Source organism: Diabrotica virgifera, chromosome 9 (genome assembly GCF_917563875.1).
Source record: "Diabrotica virgifera virgifera chromosome 9, PGI_DIABVI_V3a".
Classification (NCBI taxonomy): Eukaryota; Metazoa; Arthropoda; class Insecta; order Coleoptera; family Chrysomelidae; genus Diabrotica; species Diabrotica virgifera.
In genome coordinates, this window is record NC_065451.1 from 127686618 (window position 1) to 127710440 (window position 23823).

A 23823-nucleotide genomic window follows, 5' to 3' on the forward strand; every position below is an offset into this window, starting at 1 on the left:
TATTATTCCAAAAATAAATGTACCTACCTCATCAGAGTAATCATGTTCCACCACCATAGAACTTTTTGGTGTCTCTCTATCATTTATCTCCACATGTTGGACTTCAAACCTGTAAAGTTCAATTATTATATAGTTACATATTTTCCACAATCTGATTAAAGTCTAAAGGTACGTATCCACATATGGGTGCTCCATGCTCGGCATAGCAGCTCCACGTAGTGGATACGTTAGTGCTAGCTACTCACCCTCTTCGATTCAACCAGTTTGCGGTTTATATGTAGGGGAGTGCATGCCGTATCCATTTGAGCAGTTACACCGATCACGGAGCAGCCACATATGGATAAATACCTTAAAATACTATAAGGTGGTTATATAGTTATTTAGAAAACATAACTCAAATGGTTAAAGTAAATCACTGTTATTCCAACATTTCTCCTGTAACTTCAGATGTTCCCCAAGGTTCACACTTGGGACCGCTACTATTTAATCTATTCATCAATGGTATTAAAACTTGTTTTTCCTGTACAAAAGCTCTCCTTTTCGCCGATGACTTTAAGTGCTTTACAATAATAAGATCTCATGATGATACTCTTGGACTACAATCAGATATTAATAAATTATCCCAGTGGTGCTCTCTTAATGACATGGAATTAAATGTTGGTGAGTCTTATATTATGCGTTTCTGTAGGAGTCACCATTTGCTAACACATGACTATACTATTAACGATCAAGCATTGAAATTATGCACACAAATCAGAGACCTAGGCATAATATTAGACTCTTCACTCAGCTTTAAACACCACATTAGTACCGTTGCCCAAAAGTCTACGAAAATGCTTGGTTTCATTAAAAGAACATCTCGTGATTTCACAAATATAAATTCAATGAAAATTTTATATTGCTTACTTGTAAGGTCTCATCTTCACTTTTGTTCCTCTGTGTGGTCTCCATAGTATCTAGTTCATAAAAATAAACTTGATAGAGTTCAGCATACCCTTTTCAGATAAGTAGCTTTTAAAAAACATATACAGAGTGTTTCATTAATAATTGTCCATATAGTAACTGCAGAAACCTTAGCACAGAATACGAAAATTAAACCTAAAACACTTAAATAAAATGTGGTTCCTTACTGAGTTACAGGGTGTTTTATCTAAAAATTTAAAAATTATTTTTGCTCAGCATTTTTAAACTATTCGACGTATCCTTTTCATAATCGGCAGAAAGTGCGACTACTAGACACCCTACTAAATAATGGTAAACAAACGTTTCTAGCTAATACCAGAGGCGTACTACAGGGGATGGTGGATGGTTGATCCTTCTCAAATTCTACGCGACTGGAGCAATAACTATTTTAGTACCATTTTTAGATTCTCCAATACTTTCCACGTAAATAATATACTCTTCATTGGTAGCGATAAAGTCATCAGTTTTCGAGATATTTGAAGTTAAATATGAAACGGCACAGTTATTTTGATTAATTTATGATATGATTCATATGATTAAAATTTAAAAGTTATTTGTACCCAGTACTTTAAAACTATTAGGCGTATCCTTATCATACTTGGCAGAAAGTGTAGGTACTATACACTCTACTAAATTAAGATAAATACACGTTTCTAGCTACTACCAGAGGCGTACGACAGGGAATAGTGGCTGGTTGAACCTTCCCAAATTTTACGCCACTGACGAAATTGATATTTTAGTGTAATTTTTTGATTTTGCAATACTTTTTGTGTAAATAATATACTCTTCATTCGTAACGATAAAATTATTAATTTTCGAGATATTTGAAATTAAAAATGAAGCGATACAATACATTAATCAAAATAACCGTGTCGTTTCATTTTTAATTTCAAAGATCTCGAAACTAATGACTTTATCGTTACGAATGAAGAGTATATTATTTTTATAGAAGGTATTAGAGAATCCAAACATTGAAATAAAATAGCAATTTCGCCAGTGGCGTAGAATTTGGAAAGCGTCAACCATTCACTTTCCCCCGTCGTACGCCTCTGGTAATAACCAGAAACGTTTGTTTAACATAGTTTCGTTGTTTGTACAGTACCTATACTTCCTGCCAAGTATGAAAAGGATACGTCGAATAGTTTTAAAATGCTGAGCCAAAATAGTTTTTAAATTTTTAGATAAAACACCCTGTAACTCAGTAAGGAACCACATTTTATTTAAGCGTTTTAGGTTAAATCTTCGTATTTTGTGCTAAGGTTTCTCCAGTTACTATATGGACAATTATTAATGAAACACCCTGTATAATAATATATCGTAGCTACACAGATATTGAATTATTATTGAATATTACTTCATTAGAAACCACTAGAAAAAGAAAAGGTCTGACAATCTTATTCAACATTATTAATGGTAATAGTAGCTGTCCTGATGTTCTGTCAAAAATTAGTCTTTATGTTCCTACTCAGTCAACAAGACAAACTCAAACTTTTCACATAAGCTTCCATAGATATACTGAATTCGCTCTATCGATATTCACTTTGACACTAGCGTTAGTAATTTCTTTTTTGAAAAGTTCAGTTGTCAGAAGTGACTGGAAATTACTGCACAACCAACGTACCTGCTTATAGACAATATAAACAAACATAAAAACAACATAAACCTTATGCCAATCAATAATTATTTATTTTCACCATTATAATGTATTGATAACAAATGAGAAAATTGTTTATTGTACAAAATAAAAATATTTCAATAATAAAATAATAATAATAAATAATAATAAATAAATAATAAATAAATAATAATAAATAATAAAAATATTTCATCTGCTGTCATTCAATCAGAAATCAATATTTGAACTCGTATGCAATCATTTATACGCTTCCGGATATATAATTTAGATTTGTAACAGTCAAGTTTCAGTTCGTAATATACCATAATTAATAACTTATAATAAGATTATATTAATATACAAAAATCTGTGGCAAATGGACTAGTTTCCATGCCAAACATCACCATCATCATCATCAAAAATATTTTGTAAAAATAAACTCCATAAAATTGTATGAGATTATTAGACACTCCTACTATTTCTAATAATTCTTTTTTAATGAAAGATTAAGTTAATTTCAGCAGCTAATAGCGTGAGGTAGGAATTTTTGTGTTGTATGTTTCCTATTCCGAATGTGTCAAAAAAATCTCGCGAGAGCGAATGTAGTATATATAACTATACTTACAACAATTTTTTACCAAGAACACTTACTGCCTTACTAATAAAACACTCGAAAATCTTGCGAATTCTCTAAATGACTTAAATAAATATATTCTGCAATTCCTTGGATAGATTTAAAAACCATGTTAATGATATAATTTCTATCAGAAATTTTTAATCTTAAACTTTGTTTTTTATATAGCAATGTTCTTTTTTTCCCTTTAACTTAATAGCTTTGTTATCCAACACATATTGCAATATTTGTTCTTTGTGTTGACACTGTTTATGTTTTTGCATTGTCTTTTTAATATATTTTTTGTAATAATCTTTTCTGAATTGGGCTTGCCCGTAAATAAATAAAAAAATAATAAATAAATAAGGTTGAACTTCACTTAGCTCTCTAATCGTATGTTGTTCTAACTATAATTAATTATAATAGTCTCCCGTTTTATACTACTGACGCGGCTTTGGGATTATAGCAGCGTAGTCTGCTATATAGTCTGTTCGCTAAACTCAGACGCAACTGGCTACATATTTTAGTCGATAACTTTTTTGTTTTTTGCCAATTTTGCAAAAATTTGCAAAATTACTAACTATTTAGTGATTATTAACTATTTAGTAATTATTTTTTGCCAATTTTACTAAAATTGGCAAAATCACCGACTAAAATATCTAGAAAGTTGCGTCTGAGTTTAGCGAACAGACTATATCTAGGGCCTACGGTATACAAGGAAGGTAGCAGGGCCACTGCTACGCTTCAACTGCCTATTATTACCCCTGGTTTTACCCAAGGTACTCATTTTAACTATAATTAATTAATTATTAAAAAATAACTTTTTTTAATTAAAAAAAAACAGTTCAACCCGGGCAGATATTATTTCAGATCTTTTGGATCATTCTAAACAAAAAAGGTCTGTTGTATATTTTTCTAAAGTTGATTGTTTTTGAGTTATCAACAATTTAAAACTGAAAAAAAAAATGAAAGATGAGCATATTTAAGGCTCAAAAACATAATTAAAAAATATCATTTATCTATCACCTAGATCGTGTAAATACTCTTCTCAACTCACTAAGTATCCGTAACGTAGGAGTAAAAATACAGTTAGGATAGGCAAACCCACAAAAATATATACAGGGCTCTTAAAGTCATATTTGAAAAACAAGAAGAAGCACAGCTTGTTGTGCTTTTTTAGCACAGCTAAAACCAAACTAAAGGTAAGAACATTTATATAGGCCTAGACTTGACAAAAATGCAATCAGAGGCTGAATTCGAAGTAAGAACTGAATTTAGGCAAAGAATATCAAATGGTGAAAAAAACATACAAATTAGATATCAACAAAGAGTTCCTAAAATTATCCACGATACATTATGCGTTTCCCTCATGACGTATAGTAGAGTTTCTGTCGAGTGTGAGTTACGGCAATGCTATTTTGATAAAACCTCAAAAATGAAATTTGAGTAATGGAAAATCATAGCACGGATAATTCGCCCACGAATAATCTGGGTTCTACTGTATATATACAATGAGTTCATAAAGTAACGCATAAATTCATTATAAGCTAAATAAAAAACATTATTAGAAATTCCCAAAATAGGTCGATTTTTATTTTTAAATTATGATTTTTTGGCATATATATCATGCTAGATTGACGTCATCCATCTGGGCGTGATGATGTAATCAATGATTTTTTTAATGAGAATAGGGGTCACGTGATATCTCATTTGAAAGGGTATTCACTTCTCTATTCAGTAATGTAAACATTAACATAATTATTTATACAGTGTAAAAAAATATTTTTTTAATTGAAATAATTGACACAAAAAGAAGAATGTATGTAATTTATTTAATTCTAAATACATTTTACTGCTATCCGAAAACAAAAAAAAAATGTTTAGTTGAAAAATAAACATTCATTTTCATTTAAATGAAATGTACAAACTGCCAAGAGGCAGATGGGTAGCGGCATTAACATTGAATTTAAGCGAAAAACAATAAACATTTTTTTCCTGTTTTTTTGGAGAACAGTAAAATATATCTTGATTTAATTTAATTACATACATTCTTCTTACTACTTTTTGTCTCAATTAATTTACTTTAAAAAAAGTTGGAACACCATGTATAAATAAATATATTAATGTTTATATTACTGAATAGAGAATTGAATACCCTTTCAAAAGAGCTGTCACATAGCCAAATGGATGATGTCAGTGGTATGATATGTATGCCAACTCGTAATATAAAAATAAAAATCAACCTGTTTCCGGAATTTCTAATACAGTGAAACATCGATAAGTCGGATTAATCAGGACGGCAGCCACTCCGTGTTAGCCAGAGAATATGGTAAAAATTAATAAAATACATATAAATAATAAACAAATACTTACACGTTATAATTGCAAAAACATGAAATACATATGCACAGAATACATAAAAAAACTAAGTCAAAGTGAAAAATGTTTGTTTTGTCTGATGAAAATCGGTCCGGATCAGCCGGACTTCCAGGTTATCGGAGGCCGACTTATCGAAGGTCCACTGTAATGTTGTTTATTCACCTAATAATGAATTTCCCAACAAACATATAATAGCTGGTCAAGCTAAATACTGAGTACTGCAGCTGATTAGTAGTCGCATAAAAGTGACAAAGGCTGTTTAAACTATTTTGCTGTTTAATATGTCGAACAAACACTGCTTAGGTTATTTGTAAGCCCTTTTGCAGCCAATTGACTTAAGCTGAATATTAGACTGGAGAAGCGCTATTTAAGGCACTTTGTATTATAGTATTCAGCATTTCTTATTCAGCTGAATGCTAAGCTGAACTAGCGCTGCTGCAGAATTTTTGTCTACTTTTGATCAACAATGTAAAAAAAACTGAACAAGAGGCTGGGGAAGCGCTATTTAAGTCAGTTCATAATACATTATTCAACCTTCTCTATTCAGTTATATTCTGGGCTGAAATAGTGCTTGTCCAGAACTTTTGTAAGTACTTTTAATCAGCAACTTTATAAAAGCTGATATAAAGCTGAAAAGGAGCTTTAATTTAATTAAATCGTTCATATTCGTTGCAAAAGGTGTATACGTTAAGTTCGATGAAAAATGGCTTCTGCAGCTGATGATTATTAAGTATTATACAATTGCTTATATTTGCTATATAATTTTAATTATTTAGATAAAAGATATACACTGTGCTTTACTTAATATTTAAAAAATATGGATAAAAAATCAATTCAAAATTTAAAAAAAATAAAAAAATCTGGCCATTATTACCGAAAATTAAAGGTAAACAGTTCAAATTATGAAGAGTTTTTAAAAAATCTATATGCACCAAGTAGTGTTTCTTCTCATTCAAAAGCTAACGACACAGCATCATGATCAGGTAATTTTGTTTTAATTTTGTGAGTATATTTTAAATAAAAAATAATTTGTTACATAGGTTCTAAAGAACAGGAGTGTATTTCTAGCACATCAAGTGATCTTGACGATAATCTAATGGAAACCAGTGAAACATCAGATGATGGTGACCAGTTTATTGATGAAGACATTTTTAAAACAGAAGATACTGAAACGCAATTATTGCCTTGTTCAAGTACCGAATTAGGAAATTGGGCAATCCGACATAATATTACACATGCAGCTCTAAAAGATCTCCTACAAATAATCAAGAGACAGTATGATTCTAGTTTATTTATCGATGCTAGAACATTATTAAAAACGCCACAAAATACGAAAAAAAAAAAATTGTAAAGTTATACAGGGTGGAGAATATTGGCATCAAGGTCTTGACGTTTGTCTAACGAACACTTTTAAACACTTGTCAAAAGACATGTTAATACAGCTCAATGTAAATATAGATGGGTTGCCAATATATAACAGTTCCAAACGTCAGTTTTGGCCAATTTTATGTAGCATATATGAAATGCCAGATATACAACCTATGATTGTTAGCATTTTCCATGGAAATAACAAGCCTCTAGATATAAATGAATTTTTGGAGCCTTTTGTTGAGGATGTTAAGCGGCTGCAATCAAATTGACTCTGTGTTAATGGGCATATGATTCACATAAAAATTAGATGCTTTATCTGCGATTCACCTGCACGGGCATTTATTAAAGGTATCTGTTTTTTTTAATTATTGCTTAAATTGACTAGTCTATTTTACAGGTGTAGTCAATTTCAATGGGATTAATGGATGCCTTAAATGCACTACTGAAGGCGAATATTCTTATCTTTCTCGAACTGTTGTATTTCCTGATATAAAATGTCCTCTTAGAACTGATGCAAAATTCAGAAGTAAACATTATGGTAAGCACCATAAAGGGCAAGAGTCACCAATTTTGAAAATTTCCGAAGTTGACATGGTGCAGGATTTTTTAGTAGCAGATGAACTACACCTTTTAGAGCTAGTGTGACGTTCCGCCCCTTATAGAATCGATTATTGATGGGAAGATATTATTTAACTATCCAAAATATTATTTAATTATTTTCAGAATTATTTTCTTTCAATGTTTATTCAAATAGAACTTAAACCCATCTCAGAATTTTTAAATGCTTGATGACGTCACATTTAAAACGTGGCAACATTGGTTTCCCCACTTTGACAGCCAATGCTTAGTAGAGGGGTACGAAGGATTCAGCTGTGAACGTGAGCCTTGGATTGCCATTGTTTCTCGAGTGTTCGGTCTGAATCGTAGTGTGCGGGGTCATTAGACTCAATTATTCACCTCTAATTCTCAGTTCCAAATTGATTAAATATTACAATAAAAGTATAGTGAAGTTATCCAGCAGCAGTGGATTTGAAGAATTTTAGAGCATACTATATCCAATGAGTTCTACCCCGGTAAATACACATTTTATTAAGTATTTTATTCAGCCATTTTGGAAGTCCTTGACATTTGCTAACTAAGTTTCACATAGTCTATTTTCATGGTTTTTATGTTTTATTTTCATGGATCAAACTCATCTAGAGATAATTCAATATTCGTTGTTAATTTGTGCTTCCAGTTGGAAAATAGAGCTAATTTAAACTCCATTTTTTATATTCCTTTCAAGTCTACAGAACTCCTATCTTTTGAACGATGATCAAATAAGTATCCATCGCTTAGTCTTACTATATTTCATCCTTGTATAATATATCTATATACCGGTGTATATATTATAATAAAATATTCTTTCACAGTAATTATATTTTGTATTTCAATTGGAAATTACTTGTGTTATTTGACCAAGGTCATCTGATAGCAACCTGATAAAAGGTCAAGCTGTCTAGTCATTCAAGTTTTGGACTTAATGACCTATTTCTTCTTATTCCCATAGGAATAAAAACACCTCCTCGTATCTCTTGCTTCTTTTTTTTGACATTGGTAGATTGGTAGTAACACCACACTGTGTTTTTTTTAGCACCTACCATGAAATCTTAAAGCCACCCTACAACAACACCAAGGCCAGACCACACAGAGAGAAACAATCAATAGGCGACCAGCCTGGATTATTTCCACATTTTCTTTTTTTTGAGTACCTCCAGCTGCTTTCCAACAGTTTTGAGTACCTTCAGCTGCTTTCTACCAGTCTTCCTCTCCTGTACCTCCAGCAGGACAGCTGCTAGCGAGAGTTAGCACCCTTGGGTGCTCATTACATCAACTTCAAGATTAGGAAAGAGTGGTTTGTTTGGGAACATTTACTGTGCTCTTATTAAAGACAGACTGGTTTTGTGATATTTAGTACATTTTTTTTTATAGTTCAATTGCACACACATTTTTCCTGCTTTATATTTTTTATAGGTTTTTTTTTCTTTACAACATAATATTTAATTGATAGCGTTCCCCAACACTCTGCAATCTATAAAGGTATAAATTTCTGAGCTCAGATATTTTCCCTGATAATAGTAGTCGGTACTCTTATCTTGATTATTTTTAGGCTGTGTTCCACTTTTGTATAATTATTTAAACTCATTCCATTATTTTAGTATATGTTTAATTAAATTTTTAAAAATTAACTTCACATATTAGTCAAAATTGTAATTATTAACTTTATTTAACTTGAACTTATTAACTTTACTTAACTTTAACTTATTAACTTTATTTAACTTTAACTTTAATTTATTAAATTCATATGAACTTCTGGATTCTAATCCCTCAGATTAGTTTTTGGTTTCACTTGTTATTATTACTATTATAAACCACGAGTTAGGAAAAGGATCTGTGTATCCACTCGTAGGTTTATTTATTCAATAAGGCTTGTGCCTGTCCCACTCACAGTGAGGTATTTATATGTTATATATAGTATCAGGTAGTATTTAATTAAGGTGTACGTATTATAAACGTACAATTATTATTTGGTGAGGGTTCTACTAACCTAGTTGTAAGTTGTACTTCCTGTATTAGAGGTACCCGTAGTCAGTTTTTCTAACCTTATAAAGAGTATTCTTAGATCATAGTTGTATGATGATTTTGTAATTGACTTTCACTAGTATCACTTTTTCCTGTCATGTTAGAGTTACACACTAGTTACTTGTCCTAACTCAGAGATTGTTAAAAAGATCTAGTAGTTACATTCAATAAATATACATTTATTGTGATTTTTTTTTCTTATTACTCCTTTATTTTTAGTAGTATATTTTATAATTTAATAATCTTTAATAACTTTTCACATACTTGTACTACAAATTTGACATACTCTATAGCAGCGTAGAATACCTGGAAGAGCGTTAACCTAGTTATCCTTCTTCTGGCGCCCAAAAATTCATTCTATTTTCAGTATATTATTATATTTACTCTATCTATTTTCTGAACATTATCTTCATATCTTCTTTTCGAGCCATCATTGTCACTTCCTTTAATCTATTGTCTGGCCAAAAATAGCCGTGCAAATTGGCCGAATCCTTCCTTGAGTGTCAAGTGGCCCTTCTCATACATATTTAGCTAGCCATTCAAGTTATATCTATCTATTAATGATTTCTCATCTCTAGTCCTGTACCAATTCGATATTCTTTGTCTTGGCATCCTTCCATACAAATACTACTACAAAGTTGTATTTTAGTTACTCCAGCTTCTTCAACGGAGAAGCCACACATTTTTGTCCTTTGGCTACATTAAGTAGATCTTCTTCTTCTTTACTACTTCTGTTGGAGTTTACCACTCCCTTTTCATTCACTCCAACAGAAAATCATCAGCTAGTTGTTACATCGGCTTTCCAACGTGGTGGCTTTATTTTTGGTCTGAGACAGTATTCATTTAGGTCAATTCTTCTCTTTTATCTGAAATCTCTTTGTTATTTCCGTTTGGTATCCTATACACATATTGTTACTTATTTATTTTATTTTTAATTTCTGATACATATCAGGTATTCTTAAACGCTGTTTTGATTTTTGTTTATATTTTGGGACCTCATTATAGTATATGTTTGTGCAGCTTACATTCTGGGTTAGATTTTGAATTTTTATTGGGAACTTATATTTAATATTGCTATTAATAATATAATTCATATAACAATTTTATTTCTTCAGTCAATAGTGGTATAGTTGGAGGTACAACTAAGTGTTGATTATTATTATTATTATTATAGATATATATTTTTTCTAGAGTGGTGGTAAGTTACATATAAATAAAAAAATTTACTTCCAGTATTTAGGTAGTAGGTTTACTTGAGTATACAATATTTATTGGATTATTTATCCATTTATTTGATCTTATATATTTATTTGATCTTATTTATTAGATTATATACTGCATTATATATATATTTTTTTTTTTTGCTGGCTATTTTGATTTTGTTGGTGTGTTGCTGATATTTTCTCGGTTTATATTATATATATTTTGCGTGCAAACTTTCATATTTTCATATTTTTCATATTTCTGTTCTTTGGACTATTTGTCAATAACTTTGCTCTCATCATGTGTGCTTTTAAAGCTGAACATCTTCTGGTGGATGAATTGGATTATGAATTAAAGATTCGGGACATAATGCCAGAGGAGTCGACAACTGTCGATAAAAAACGCAATCTTTTGAGAGGTGCTTTGAAACAAGAAGCTGGCAATAGAAGTTTTCTCCAAATTTCAGCTGTATCCCTTCCTTTTGAGGAACAACAAAAAGGAATCACTGAAACATTGGACAGCTTGTCTAAAAAAATCGAAAAGTTTAGGGGAACTGTAAAGGATACAGAGTATGCGCGATTAACATCTCGTCTAGGCCATATTTCTGCCCGTGTACACTTGCTACACTGTCCTTCTGAAGAACAGGAACCGTTCAAGAGGTCTGTTTCTCTTAAAATATTAACACTAGAGGGTGAACTTGATTCTAGAGTTAACCCCATTGCTACCTCTACTCCTAATGCTTCAGTCAATGTACCTAGCTTTACGTACTCCAAACCTGTTCAAGTACACAAATGGGGTATTTCATTTTCAGGTGAAAAACAGCACACTGATGTGATGTCATTTTTAGAAAGGGTTGAATGTCTTCGAATATCTAGAGGTGTTTCTGAAGAGGATTTGTTTGCTGCTTCTGCTGAGTTGTTCACCGGGACCGCTTTTACATGGTTTATGAATAACAGGGGTAATTTTTCTTGTTGGTCTGATCTGATTAAAAAGTTGAAGTCGGATTTTCTTCCGTATTCATTCCAGGATGATTTATTAGATCAAATTAAGAATCATAAGCAGAAACCTGGGGAATCTGTTACTATGTTTATTAATACTATATTAGGTATGTGTAGTCGTTTAGACACTCCTTTGTCAGATTTAGCTAAAATTAAAATCATCCTTAAATGTCTATTGCCCTTTTATCATCAACAATTAGCTCTTATGGACATTCAGAACATTGATGACCTTACTATAAAATGCAAACGTTTGGAGGAAACGTTATCCTGGTCTTCTCAACCTCCATCCACATCTCGATCCTCTTCTAACTCTTCTTCTCAGCCAACTTCCTTTAGGCAACGTTCTTGGCTAAATAAGGGTCATGAACATAATGTTTCGGTTGTTAGTTCTCTTGTCTGCTGGAATTGTGATCAGCCTGGTCACCCATTTTACAATTGTGGGATTCCTCAAAATCGTATTTTCTGCCATGGTTGTGGCCGAGAGAACACCCTTAAAAGAAACTGTTCTAAGTGTTCGGGAAACGACACGTCGGAGGTCCGTCCCCTGAACGTTTCTCCGTCCAACATCCAATCAGGGAATCAAACCCCATCGTCAAACGAAACTGCTGGACCAAGCACATCCAGCAACCCAAACCCATCTTCACGAAAAGGGAAAGGGGTGTCGTTCAAGAAAGCAGCACACACCACAAAACAAAATTAAACCAGAAATTTATTTCTATAGATAATACGTTAGATTCGCTTGATTCAAATGATCACAGATGGTCATTTACAAACGCTTCTTTGATTGGTAGTGTTCAACGTAACAATAATAATTGTGATAGTAATGTGGTTCCATTATCTATATTAGATTCTAGTTTTGTTAATGATGATGATACGTCTGGGTTAGTTCCATATAACGGTTGTAGACAACCAAATACTTTAGATCTAGATATTAATTCGTTATTAGTTAGGAAACAAAATGATAATAGGCCATATCTTCCTATTCAAATTTTAGGACAATCGTGTTTAGCTTTGTTAGATAGTGGCTCTAATATTTCATTGATAGGGGCACATTCGTTAAATTTATTGAAAAATTCTAGTATTCCCATTATGCCCATTTCATCTTTGCAAGTATCTACTGCAGATGGTACAGTTCAGTCCATTACGGGCAAACTCCAAATTAAAATCACAGTGGCAGATTTATGTAGGGAAATTACATTTTATGTTATTCCTTCCGTGCAGAATTCTATAATTTTAGGTATGGACTTTTTCAATGCTTTCAATAGTACCTTAAGTTGTTCTGATTTTTCTTTTTCCATATCTGAATTTAATTTATCTACCCTTAGTGCTATTCACGATTTTGCTAGTTTATCAAGCTCTGAACAAAGGCAATTAGAGAGTATGATCTCTAAATTTACTACTCTTTCTTCAAAAGACAAACTAGGTCGTACGTCGTTAATCTCTCACACTATCGAAGTGGGAAATCCCACTCCTTTCAGATTATATCAGTACCCCATACCTCAAGCCTGGCAGGCAGATTTAGAAAAGGAAGTAGATTCGATGCTTGCTTTAAATATCATAGAACCTTCAACATCGTCCTACTGTTCTCCGCTCTGGTTAACGAAGAAGAAGGATGGATCCTTCAGGATCTGCTTTGACGGTCGAAAACTAAACAGTATCACAACTAACAGGGATGCTTATCCTATCCCCAGAATAGATGTGATTTTGAGCAAACTTCAGAATGCCAAATACATCTCTTCTATTGATTTGTCTAAGGCCTTCCTACAGATCCCACTGAGTGAAGAGAGCAAGAAGTATACTGCTTTTGCTGTCAGTGGTAAAGGATTATTCCAGTTTGTCACCATGCCTTTCGGTCTTGTTTCTGCTCCTCAGACAATGTGTCGTCTGATGGATTTAGTCATTGGTCCACCGTTAGAGCCCTATGTTTTCTATTATTTAGACGATATTTTGGTTGTCACTCCTGATTTTTCCCTTCATATGGAAATTTTAGATAAGTTATTTTTACGTCTTAAGGAAGCTAATCTAACGGTCAATCTGGATAAATGTCAGTTTTGTCGCCCTAGTCTTAAGTTCTTGGGTTATGTTGTGGATAACCAGGGGCTGAGGACTGATCCTGAGAAAATAGTTGCTATCAAAAATTTTCCTATACCAAAGACCACCACCCAAGTCCGTAGGATATTGGGAATGTGTGGCTATTATCGGCGATTTGTACCGTCCTACTCCACTTTGTTGTCACCTCTTACTGATCTTTTGAAGAACAGGAAAAAGGGACAGACCATTACTTGGACTCCTGAGGCTGACGAAGCTTTTAGGCGCGTTAAAGATGCTTTAACGAGCGCTCCGGTTATGATGTCACCTAATTTTGATGAGCATTTTTATCTAATGACAGATTGCTCTAATACAGCTTCTGGAGGCGTATTATTTCAGTTGAAAGATGGCTCCGAACACCCCATAGCGTACACTAGTAAGAAGTTGAACAAGGCCCAGAAAAACTATTCAACTACGGAGAAAGAACTCTTAGCTATCATCCATGGGTTAGAAGCTTTTCGTTATTATCTGGAAGGTCGTAATTTCACTATAATTACTGATCATAGTTCCTTAGTATGGCTTCATAGTATGAAAAACCCTTCACAGAGGCTTTCTCGATGGATATGCAAACTGGCTGCCTATTCATATAAGATTGTCCATAGAAAGGCAAACGGGGTAGTGGTCGCAGATGCTCTTTCACGTGTCCATGATATTAATGTCCTAGATCTGTCCTCTTTAAGTCCTGATATGTGGTATCAGAATATGATTGATAGGGTCACTCAAGACCCACAAAAATATCCTGATTTTAAGGTAGAGAATAATATTCTGTACAAACACATCTTAAGTCCGATAGAGTCCTTATCCAATATGTCGGAGTGGAAAATAGTTGTACCTACGCCAAATAGGGAAAATATTCTGCATATGTTTCATGATGAAGTTACGGCGGGTCATTTTGGTTTTTATAAGACTTATCACCGTATTGCCGAATTATATTATTGGCCTGGTATGCGGAAGTCTATAAAAAGGTACATTTCTAAATGCATGGTTTGTGCTACTTGTAAACCAAGTAACCTACCACAGGCTGGACTTATGGGTTCCTTCAGGAACATAAATTTTCCTTGGCAGATGATCTCAATGGATCTCATTGGACCTTATCCTCGGAGTTACAAGGGTAATACCTATTGCCTGGTAGTTGTGGATTATTTCACTAAATTTCCTTTAGTTTGTCCCCTTCGCCAGGCCACAACTCCAGCAATTTTAAAATATTTGGAGGAACAAGTCTTTTTGGTGTATGGTGTTCCTCAAATTGTGTCATGTGACAACGGTCCTCAGTTTGTATCGAAGGCCTTTAAAGATCTTCTAGCTAAATATAAGGTTCAAAAGACCTTTTATAATGCTGCCTACCATCCACAAGCAAATCATACTGAGAGAGTAAATCGCAGTATTGTCACAGCTCTAAGGTCCTATACTTACCCTGATCACAGAGCTTGGGATCAATATATTCATTCCATAGCTCAAGCCATAAGGACTTCTGTCCATGAAGTTACCCAGTGCTCTCCAGCATATTTGAATTTTGGTAGGAATGTGGCTTTATCAGGTGATTATTTTGGTGTAATTTCAGACAATTCCGAAAATCTTCCTCAAATATCTGAGAAACTTCATCGCTTAGATGATCTCCAGACGTTACCTCATATTTTCGCAGACATTAGGAAGAAGTTAAAAACTTCTTACCTAAGGAACCAGCAGCACTATAATTTGAGGAAACGAGATCTGCGATTCTTTGTTGGTGATCGAGTCTTAAAGCGCAATTTTGTCAAATCCAATAAGGGTGATGCCATTTCTGCAAAGTTTTGCCAGAAATATGTCCCATGTACTGTCTCAAGGGTAATATCTCCTTTGATTTATGAATTAAAGGACAATTCGACTAATAAGCGAATTGGTCAATTTCATGTAAAGGATTTACTGCCTGACAACACCATGGACGATGTGGATTCTTCAACTTCATCGGAAGAAGATTAGCTTAACAGGGTTGTTTAAGCTAATATCTTCCTGTGTTTGCCTTTAATTAGTTTTATTATGGTATAGTATTTTAGTTTAAATTGTTAATCACCAGATAATGCCTGACCATAGCAATTTTTATCCTTCGGCATGGCTTGATGATTTCTCACGTATTAGTTATTAGGTACCGAATTCTTGTGTAATACCGCTTGTATGAGTTTATTATTATTTTTTTGTATTATAGATTGCATTTGAGTCATTATCGACAAATATTCTCAAATACTAATCCAGCCAGTAGTATTACCAAGTTAATAACCTCCACTTGTACTCTTAGTTTTGTACTCAACCTCTCAGAATAAAAGGGCTGTTGATTATTATATATTAAGATATTTGGATGTGTGGGCTCATACAAGTATTCTTGCTTAATATAGATGGAGCTATGTTACACTACCATATCTTAGATTATGTGTTATATCTTGGATATTTGATTACATACCTATTATTTTTTTTTATTGTTTTTATATCATGTCATTGGATTTGCCATATTGGAAAGAAGTTGTGGTTGTTAATTTGTTATTGGGTTACTTTATTGATATTTGTCACAGGTACCTTAAATACTTTATATTAATTCGGATTCTTACTTCCTCCACAGGATGATTCTGGAATGAATTTGGAATTTTGATTTATAAATGAATTCTTGAGTCCTTCATATTTCTTCTTATGAACTAGTCTGTTAATGCTCAAAGTTGGTGAATACGTGGGTTCGAAGTTCAGCAACTGATCACTGCTATCCGATTTCGTAATCCATGTCTTTCTTGTCAGAGTAGGCAGATGTTTATCCATGATAATATTTCTGGTTGGGAAATGGTGTACAACACTTCCTAACCATTCTTGTGCAATTGTTCCAAATATTCCAGGCACATTTTCACACGATAATAGGGAAGTCTAGTTTGCTTATTTTATGTCTCTTAGTTCATAGTATATTGATGCTTGACTTTCCATAGACGTAGAGTCGTAATGTTAGTGATTAACCCACTGGGACAAATTATTGATTTTCTTTTTAGTAGATTCCCTCTTCTTTCCTTAGGCATTAATTGTTGCTTAGATTCAGGAATATCTCCTGGATAATCCTATGTATGTTCACATGAATATACAGTCTTATGAAAGATTGGGAGCTCGTTCCCGTCATATTTTGTATTTACCATGGAGTCATAGAACTTATAAGTTCATCCTTTATTTTTACTATTTAGTTTCGATAGGCTCATATTACCGGATGAGGGTAGATCTAGAGCTAATTTAGTTAGTTATTTAGTATTAGTGAGAATTGGTCCATAAATCTTCCTGATCGTTCTTCTTTGGATATGCTCCTATAAATCTGGTGTCCATTGCTAGTCCGATTTTGGATTAAGTGTCCGATTCTTCACTTATTTTGTTTATTTGGTTGTATAGGTTCGTATTACCGGATGTGGGTGTACGTAGACCTAATTTATTTATATGATTTAGTATGGATGTGAATTGGTCCATAAATCTTCCTGGTCGTTCTTCATTGGATATGCTTTTGTGAATCTGTTGTCCATTGATAGTCTGACTTTGGATTGAGTGTCTGATTCCACATTTATTTTGGTTAATGTGTTTGCATTCCTTTGGTATGTTCACTATTTATATTAGTTGGTATTGGTGAAAATTATTCTATAAATATTCCTAGTTGTTCTTCTCTGGATATGCTATTACGAATCTGGTGTCCATTGCTAGTCCAATTTAGGATTGAGTGTTTGATTCTTCACTTATTATAGTTATTGATTTCATTGGTGACTTTAGTATATGTACGTGCGTTATGGTATGAATTGGCTCTCACCTTTGCCTGGTTGTTCGTCCTTGGATATACTCCTTATAAATCTGATGTCCATGGATAGTTCAACTTTGGATTTACTGCCAATTCGACACTTATTTGTCATTATAAATTATGTCTCATCTTTAGCACTTTTACTAGGACTTCGGGTCATATTTTGCAATTTCCGTTATTTGCTGCAGTGACCATCCTACTTTCCCTTGATTATTAGTGGTGATTATTTGTAATCTTGCGAATCAACGGGGAATGATACACTAAGCACTACTACTCTAGTTTAATATTTTGAAAAAAAAAAAAAAAAAAAAATTTTTTTTAAATAAAATTTTTTTTCTGGTGGTTGAAAGGGAATGTGACGTTCCGCCCCTTATAGAATCGATTATTGATGGGAAGATATTATTTAACTATCCAAAATATTATTTAATTATTTTCAGAATTATTTTCTTTCAATGTTTATTCAAATAGAACTTAAACCCATCTCAGAATTTTTAAATGCTTGATGACGTCACATTTAAAACGTGGCAACATTGGTTTCCCCACTTTGACAGCCAATGCTTAGTAGAGGGGTACGAAGGATTCAGCTGTGAACGTGAGCCTTGGATTGCCATTGTTTCTCGAGTGTTCGGTCTGAATCGTAGTGTGCGGGGTCATTAGACTCAATTATTCACCTCTAATTCTCAGTTCCAAATTGATTAAATATTACAATAAAAGTATAGTGAAGTTATCCAGCAGCAGTGGATTTGAAGAATTTTAGAGCATACTATATCCAATGAGTTCTACCCCGGTAAATACACATTTTATTAAGTATTTTATTCAGCCATTTTGGAAGTCCTTGACATTTGCTAACTAAGTTTCACATAGTCTATTTTCATGGTTTTTATGTTTTATTTTCATGGATCAAACTCATCTAGAGATAATTCAATATTCGTTGTTAATTTGTGCTTCCAGTTGGAAAATAGAGCTAATTTAAACTCCATTTTTTATATTCCTTTCAAGTCTACAGAACTCCTATCTTTTGAACGATGATCAAATAAGTATCCATCGCTTAGTCTTACTATATTTCATCCTTGTATAATATATCTATATACCGGTGTATATATTATAATAAAATATTCTTTCACAGTAATTATATTTTGTATTTCAATTGGAAATTACTTGTGTTATTTGACCAAGGTCATCTGATAGCAACCTGATAAAAGGTCAAGCTGTCTAGTCATTCAAGTTTTGGACTTAATGACCTATTTCTTCTTATTCCCATAGGAATAAAAACACCTCCTCGTATCTCTTGCTTCTTTTTTTTGACATTGGTAGATTGGTAGTAACACCACACTGTGTTTTTTTTAGCACCTACCATGAAATCTTAAAGCCACCCTACAACAACACCAAGGCCAGACCACACAGAGAGAAACAATCAATAGGCGACCAGCCTGGATTATTTCCACATTTTCTTTTTTTTGAGTACCTCCAGCTGCTTTCCAACAGTTTTGAGTACCTTCAGCTGCTTTCTACCAGTCTTCCTCTCCTGTACCTCCAGCAGGACAGCTGCTAGCGAGAGTTAGCACCCTTGGGTGCTCATTACATCAACTTCAAGATTAGGAAAGAGTGGTTTGTTTGGGAACATTTACTGTGCTCTTATTAAAGACAGACTGGTTTTGTGATATTTAGTACATTTTTTTTTATAGTTCAATTGCACACACATTTTTCCTGCTTTATATTTTTTATAGGTTTTTTTTTCTTTACAACATAATATTTAATTGATAGCGTTCCCCAACACTCTGCAATCTATAAAGGTATAAATTTCTGAGCTCAGATATTTTCCCTGATAATAGTAGTCGGTACTCTTATCTTGATTATTTTTAGGCTGTGTTCCACTTTTGTATAATTATTTAAACTCATTCCATTATTTTAGTATATGTTTAATTAAATTTTTAAAAATTAACTTCACATATTAGTCAAAATTGTAATTATTAACTTTATTTAACTTGAACTTATTAACTTTACTTAACTTTAACTTATTAACTTTATTTAACTTTAACTTTAATTTATTAAATTCATATGAACTTCTGGATTCTAATCCCTCAGATTAGTTTTTGGTTTCACTTGTTATTATTACTATTATAAACCACGAGTTAGGAAAAGGATCTGTGTATCCACTCGTAGGTTTATTTATTCAATAAGGCTTGTGCCTGTCCCACTCACAGTGAGGTATTTATATGTTATATATAGTATCAGGTAGTATTTAATTAAGGTGTACGTATTATAAACGTACAATTATTATTTGGTGAGGGTTCTACTAACCTAGTTGTAAGTTGTACTTCCTGTATTAGAGGTACCCGTAGTCAGTTTTTCTAACCTTATAAAGAGTATTCTTAGATCATAGTTGTATGATGATTTTGTAATTGACTTTCACTAGTATCACTTTTTCCTGTCATGTTAGAGTTACACACTAGTTACTTGTCCTAACTCAGAGATTGTTAAAAAGATCTAGTAGTTACATTCAATAAATATACATTTATTGTGATTTTTTTTTCTTATTACTCCTTTATTTTTAGTAGTATATTTTATAATTTAATAATCTTTAATAACTTTTCACATACTTGTACTACAAATTTGACATACTCTATAGCAGCGTAGAATACCTGGAAGAGCGTTAACCTAGTTATCCTTCTTCTGGCGCCCAAAAATTCATTCTATTTTCAGTATATTATTATATTTACTCTATCTATTTTCTGAACATTATCTTCATATCTTCTTTTCGAGCCATCATTGTCACTTCCTTTAATCTATTGTCTGGCCAAAAATAGCCGTGCAAATTGGCCGAATCCTTCCTTGAGTGTCAAGTGGCCCTTCTCATACATATTTAGCTAGCCATTCAAGTTATATCTATCTATTAATGATTTCTCATCTCTAGTCCTGTACCAATTCGATATTCTTTGTCTTGGCATCCTTCCATACAAATACTACTACAAAGTTGTATTTTAGTTACTCCAGCTTCTTCAACGGAGAAGCCACACATTTTTGTCCTTTGGCTACATTAAGTAGATCTTCTTCTTTTTACTACTTCTGTTGGAGTTTACCACTCCCTTTTCATTCACTCCAACAGAAAATCATCAGCTAGTTGTTACACTAGGTGTGATGAAGCGTTGTCTAACAGGATGGAAAGATGGTTCTATGGGTTTCTCAAGTAAGCTATTAGGTCTGGATCCCGCGTATAAAAAATAGTTGATTAATAGCAAGCTGAAAATTTGTTAATAGCTTAAGGGTGTCTAGTCAGACAAACTTTGATATATGGGAATACTGGAGCAGGGGCAGTTTTAATTGTGGAACAGGTTAAAAATTTGGAACGGACAGACCCCGAAAACGGCACATTTATTTTGTCCGACAGAACAGACTTGAACTCTCCGACCAGAGATTAAACTCACATGCAAAAATCAGACTGCTATTTATCACCAAATGGGCGTTTTAATGAGTGGAACATGTAGAATATGTCAAATGACAGGAATTATGACAGGTGATAAATAGCAGTCTGATTTTTGCATGAGAGTTTAATCTCTGTTCGGTGAGTTTAAGTCTGTTCTGTCGGACAAAATAAATGTGCCGTTTTCGTGGTCTGACCGTTCCAAATTTTTAACCTGTTCCACAATTAAAACTGCCCCTGTTCCAGTGTTCCCATATATCAAAGTTTATCCGACTAGACACCCTTAAGCTATTAACAAATTTTCAGCTTGCTATTAATCAACTTTTTTTTCATACGCGGGATCCATACCTATATGTGCTCGTGATATTGAGAGGATCTCCAAACATTTAATATCTGTGAAACTTCCATCTGAAATTCATCGTTCCACAAGAGGATTAGATTGCCTGGCATACTGGAAAGGAGTAGAATGGCGCAATTTTCTTAATTATATTGGAATTGTTATTTTAAAAGATTTGTTGAACACTGACATTTATAAACATTTTTTACTTCTTTTTGTTGCTGTTAGAATATGTTCTTCTGACATGTATGCTGAAAATCGTTCGGTTGCCCAATTAATGTTTGAAAAATATATAGATGATTTTAAGATTATTTATGGCGTACAATTTATTACAAACAACATTCATAACTTAGAACATGTGGTTGATGATGTTAATAGATTTGGACAATTTTTTACAATATCTACGTACCCATTTGAGAATACATTATTTCAACTAAAAAAAAATTATTGCGCCAAGGAAATAACAGTTTGCAGCAAATTGTTAATAGAATTGGCGAAAGAAATTTAATATTGAGCAATGATACAAAAAAGACAAGTTTACAGCCAGAAATTAAGAAAAGGGGGAATGTTATCAAGTGCTACATTTATTCTCATAATTTTTGTTTAAGTAATGTTTTCAAAAATTCATGGTTTTTAACAAATGACAATGACATTGTTCAAATGAATTCTGCATCAGAAAAAGGTGGTAAAATATTCATACATGGAAAATCTGTTAAGAAAAAAGAAGATTTCTTTAGTTATCCCATTCGATCATCAAATTTACACATATATATTTGCAACATTACAAATTTAAATAATATGAAACTTTATTTGCTAGAGAATGTTGTTTGTAAAATGGTTGTTATAAAATACAATGAAAGTAAAATTGTTTTTATTCCTCTTCTACACACTATTAAAAAATAAACAAAACTTGAATGTAAATTAAAAAGTTTTTTTAATAAAAATGTTCTTTTAGTCCGTGTCTGTACAGTATTATCTTCCTCTTCAACCTCGTCATGTTCTATTATAGCATCCTCACCGTCAGCTTCATATTCTTCCATACCATATTCATCGTTATCTTCATCATATTCTTTTTCTTCATTAAATGATTGCTCATTTTCATTAAAAATTTCATTTTCGCCTGAAATAATAATTTTTATGTTATACATTTTTTTAATATAGGTACCTTTACCTTGTCTTTGAGCAACACCTTTTCTGTTTCCACTTAAACGTTGTTTTTTAACCATTGATTTTTTTCTTCTATGTATTGAAGATTGGCGGATGCCTTCAGTTAAACTACGCTTCTTTGCATTTCTTGTAATTCCAATTATAAATTTTTTCAACAATGCCTTCGAAAAATCTTTATTGGAACTTTGGACTATTGTAAAAAACACTTCTAAAATATTTTTGCAATTTTTAATACAACATTTTTCAGTGTTGCTTCTACTTCCTCCCGTCCACGAACACTGCACCATAAATTTTTTCTCAAAAAAATAATCTACAATACTATAGCAGGTATCCAAACCATTACTAGTATCAGGAATATTACCAATAATTTTTTTAAAATAATTTCTCTAGAAAACAATATCAACATTAAATTTAAAAGATTAAATGAAAACTGAAATAATATAACTTACTACTTTCTTTTCATAATTTGGATCTTTGAGATTTTCCTCTAATTGACTTAGCTCCTGTGAGGTTGAAACGGCATGAAATTCAAATTGAATATTGTCATCATCCTGATGATTGTTTTCAAAATTCTGCATTGCTGACAATAATTTGGCATCAAAATCTGATTGAATTGCCGCAACTGCCTTCACCAACATATCTTTTACGCTCTCTGTTATATCATTTTTAAACTGATTAAATTTTTGCTCAATGTCATTCAACTTGTTAATAATGTCGTTTTTACTTTCTTCTCCGATCAAAGGCTTATAATTAAGGGTGCAAAAAAAAGTAATTGAAGTAATAATTTTAAATGTTTCCAATAAAAACTTACCTGTTCGATGACATTTAAAAACTGCGCATTTGCAATTGCTTCAGGAGAAATAATTGCCTCATCCGAAAAATTGGTTTCTAAAATTATATTTTCGCTTTCAACAACAGGCTCAGGAGTTTCTTCCGGTATGATTGGTTGAAACGAACAAAATGTTGACGATGATGATGCAAACAAAGTTTCAAAATTTTGTTGACTAGTGACCTTTTTTGTGTTTCTTACTTTATTTTTTTCTTTCATTTCTCCTAAAACCTCGGAATCAGTTGAAGACGTTGCCGAACCTCCCGACATTTCTAAAAGTTCAGTTTCAGCTGCAATGCGATTTTTATAATAATTTCTTTTGATGCGACATATTATTTTATTCCACGTAATGTCTGGAGTAGAATTGACATCCTTTATCAGATTTTTCACGTTTTTTGGTGGCCAAAATAAAATTTTGTTTTTTATCCACTTGTGT

At 32.7% G+C, this 23823-nt stretch overlaps 1 protein-coding gene across 1 annotated transcript; it reads left to right on the forward strand.

The window, feature by feature from the left end:
- Positions 1–7640: 7640 nt before the first annotated feature.
- On the forward strand, positions 7641–12641 carry LOC126891811 (uncharacterized). Its single transcript, XM_050661085.1, has 2 exons — positions 7641–8014; positions 8575–12641. The coding sequence occupies exon 2, from the start codon at positions 11067–11069 to the stop codon at positions 12462–12464; it is 1398 nt and encodes a 465-aa protein (XP_050517042.1). The 5' UTR covers positions 7641–8014; positions 8575–11066; the 3' UTR covers positions 12465–12641.
- Positions 12642–23823: the final 11182 nt, after the last annotated feature.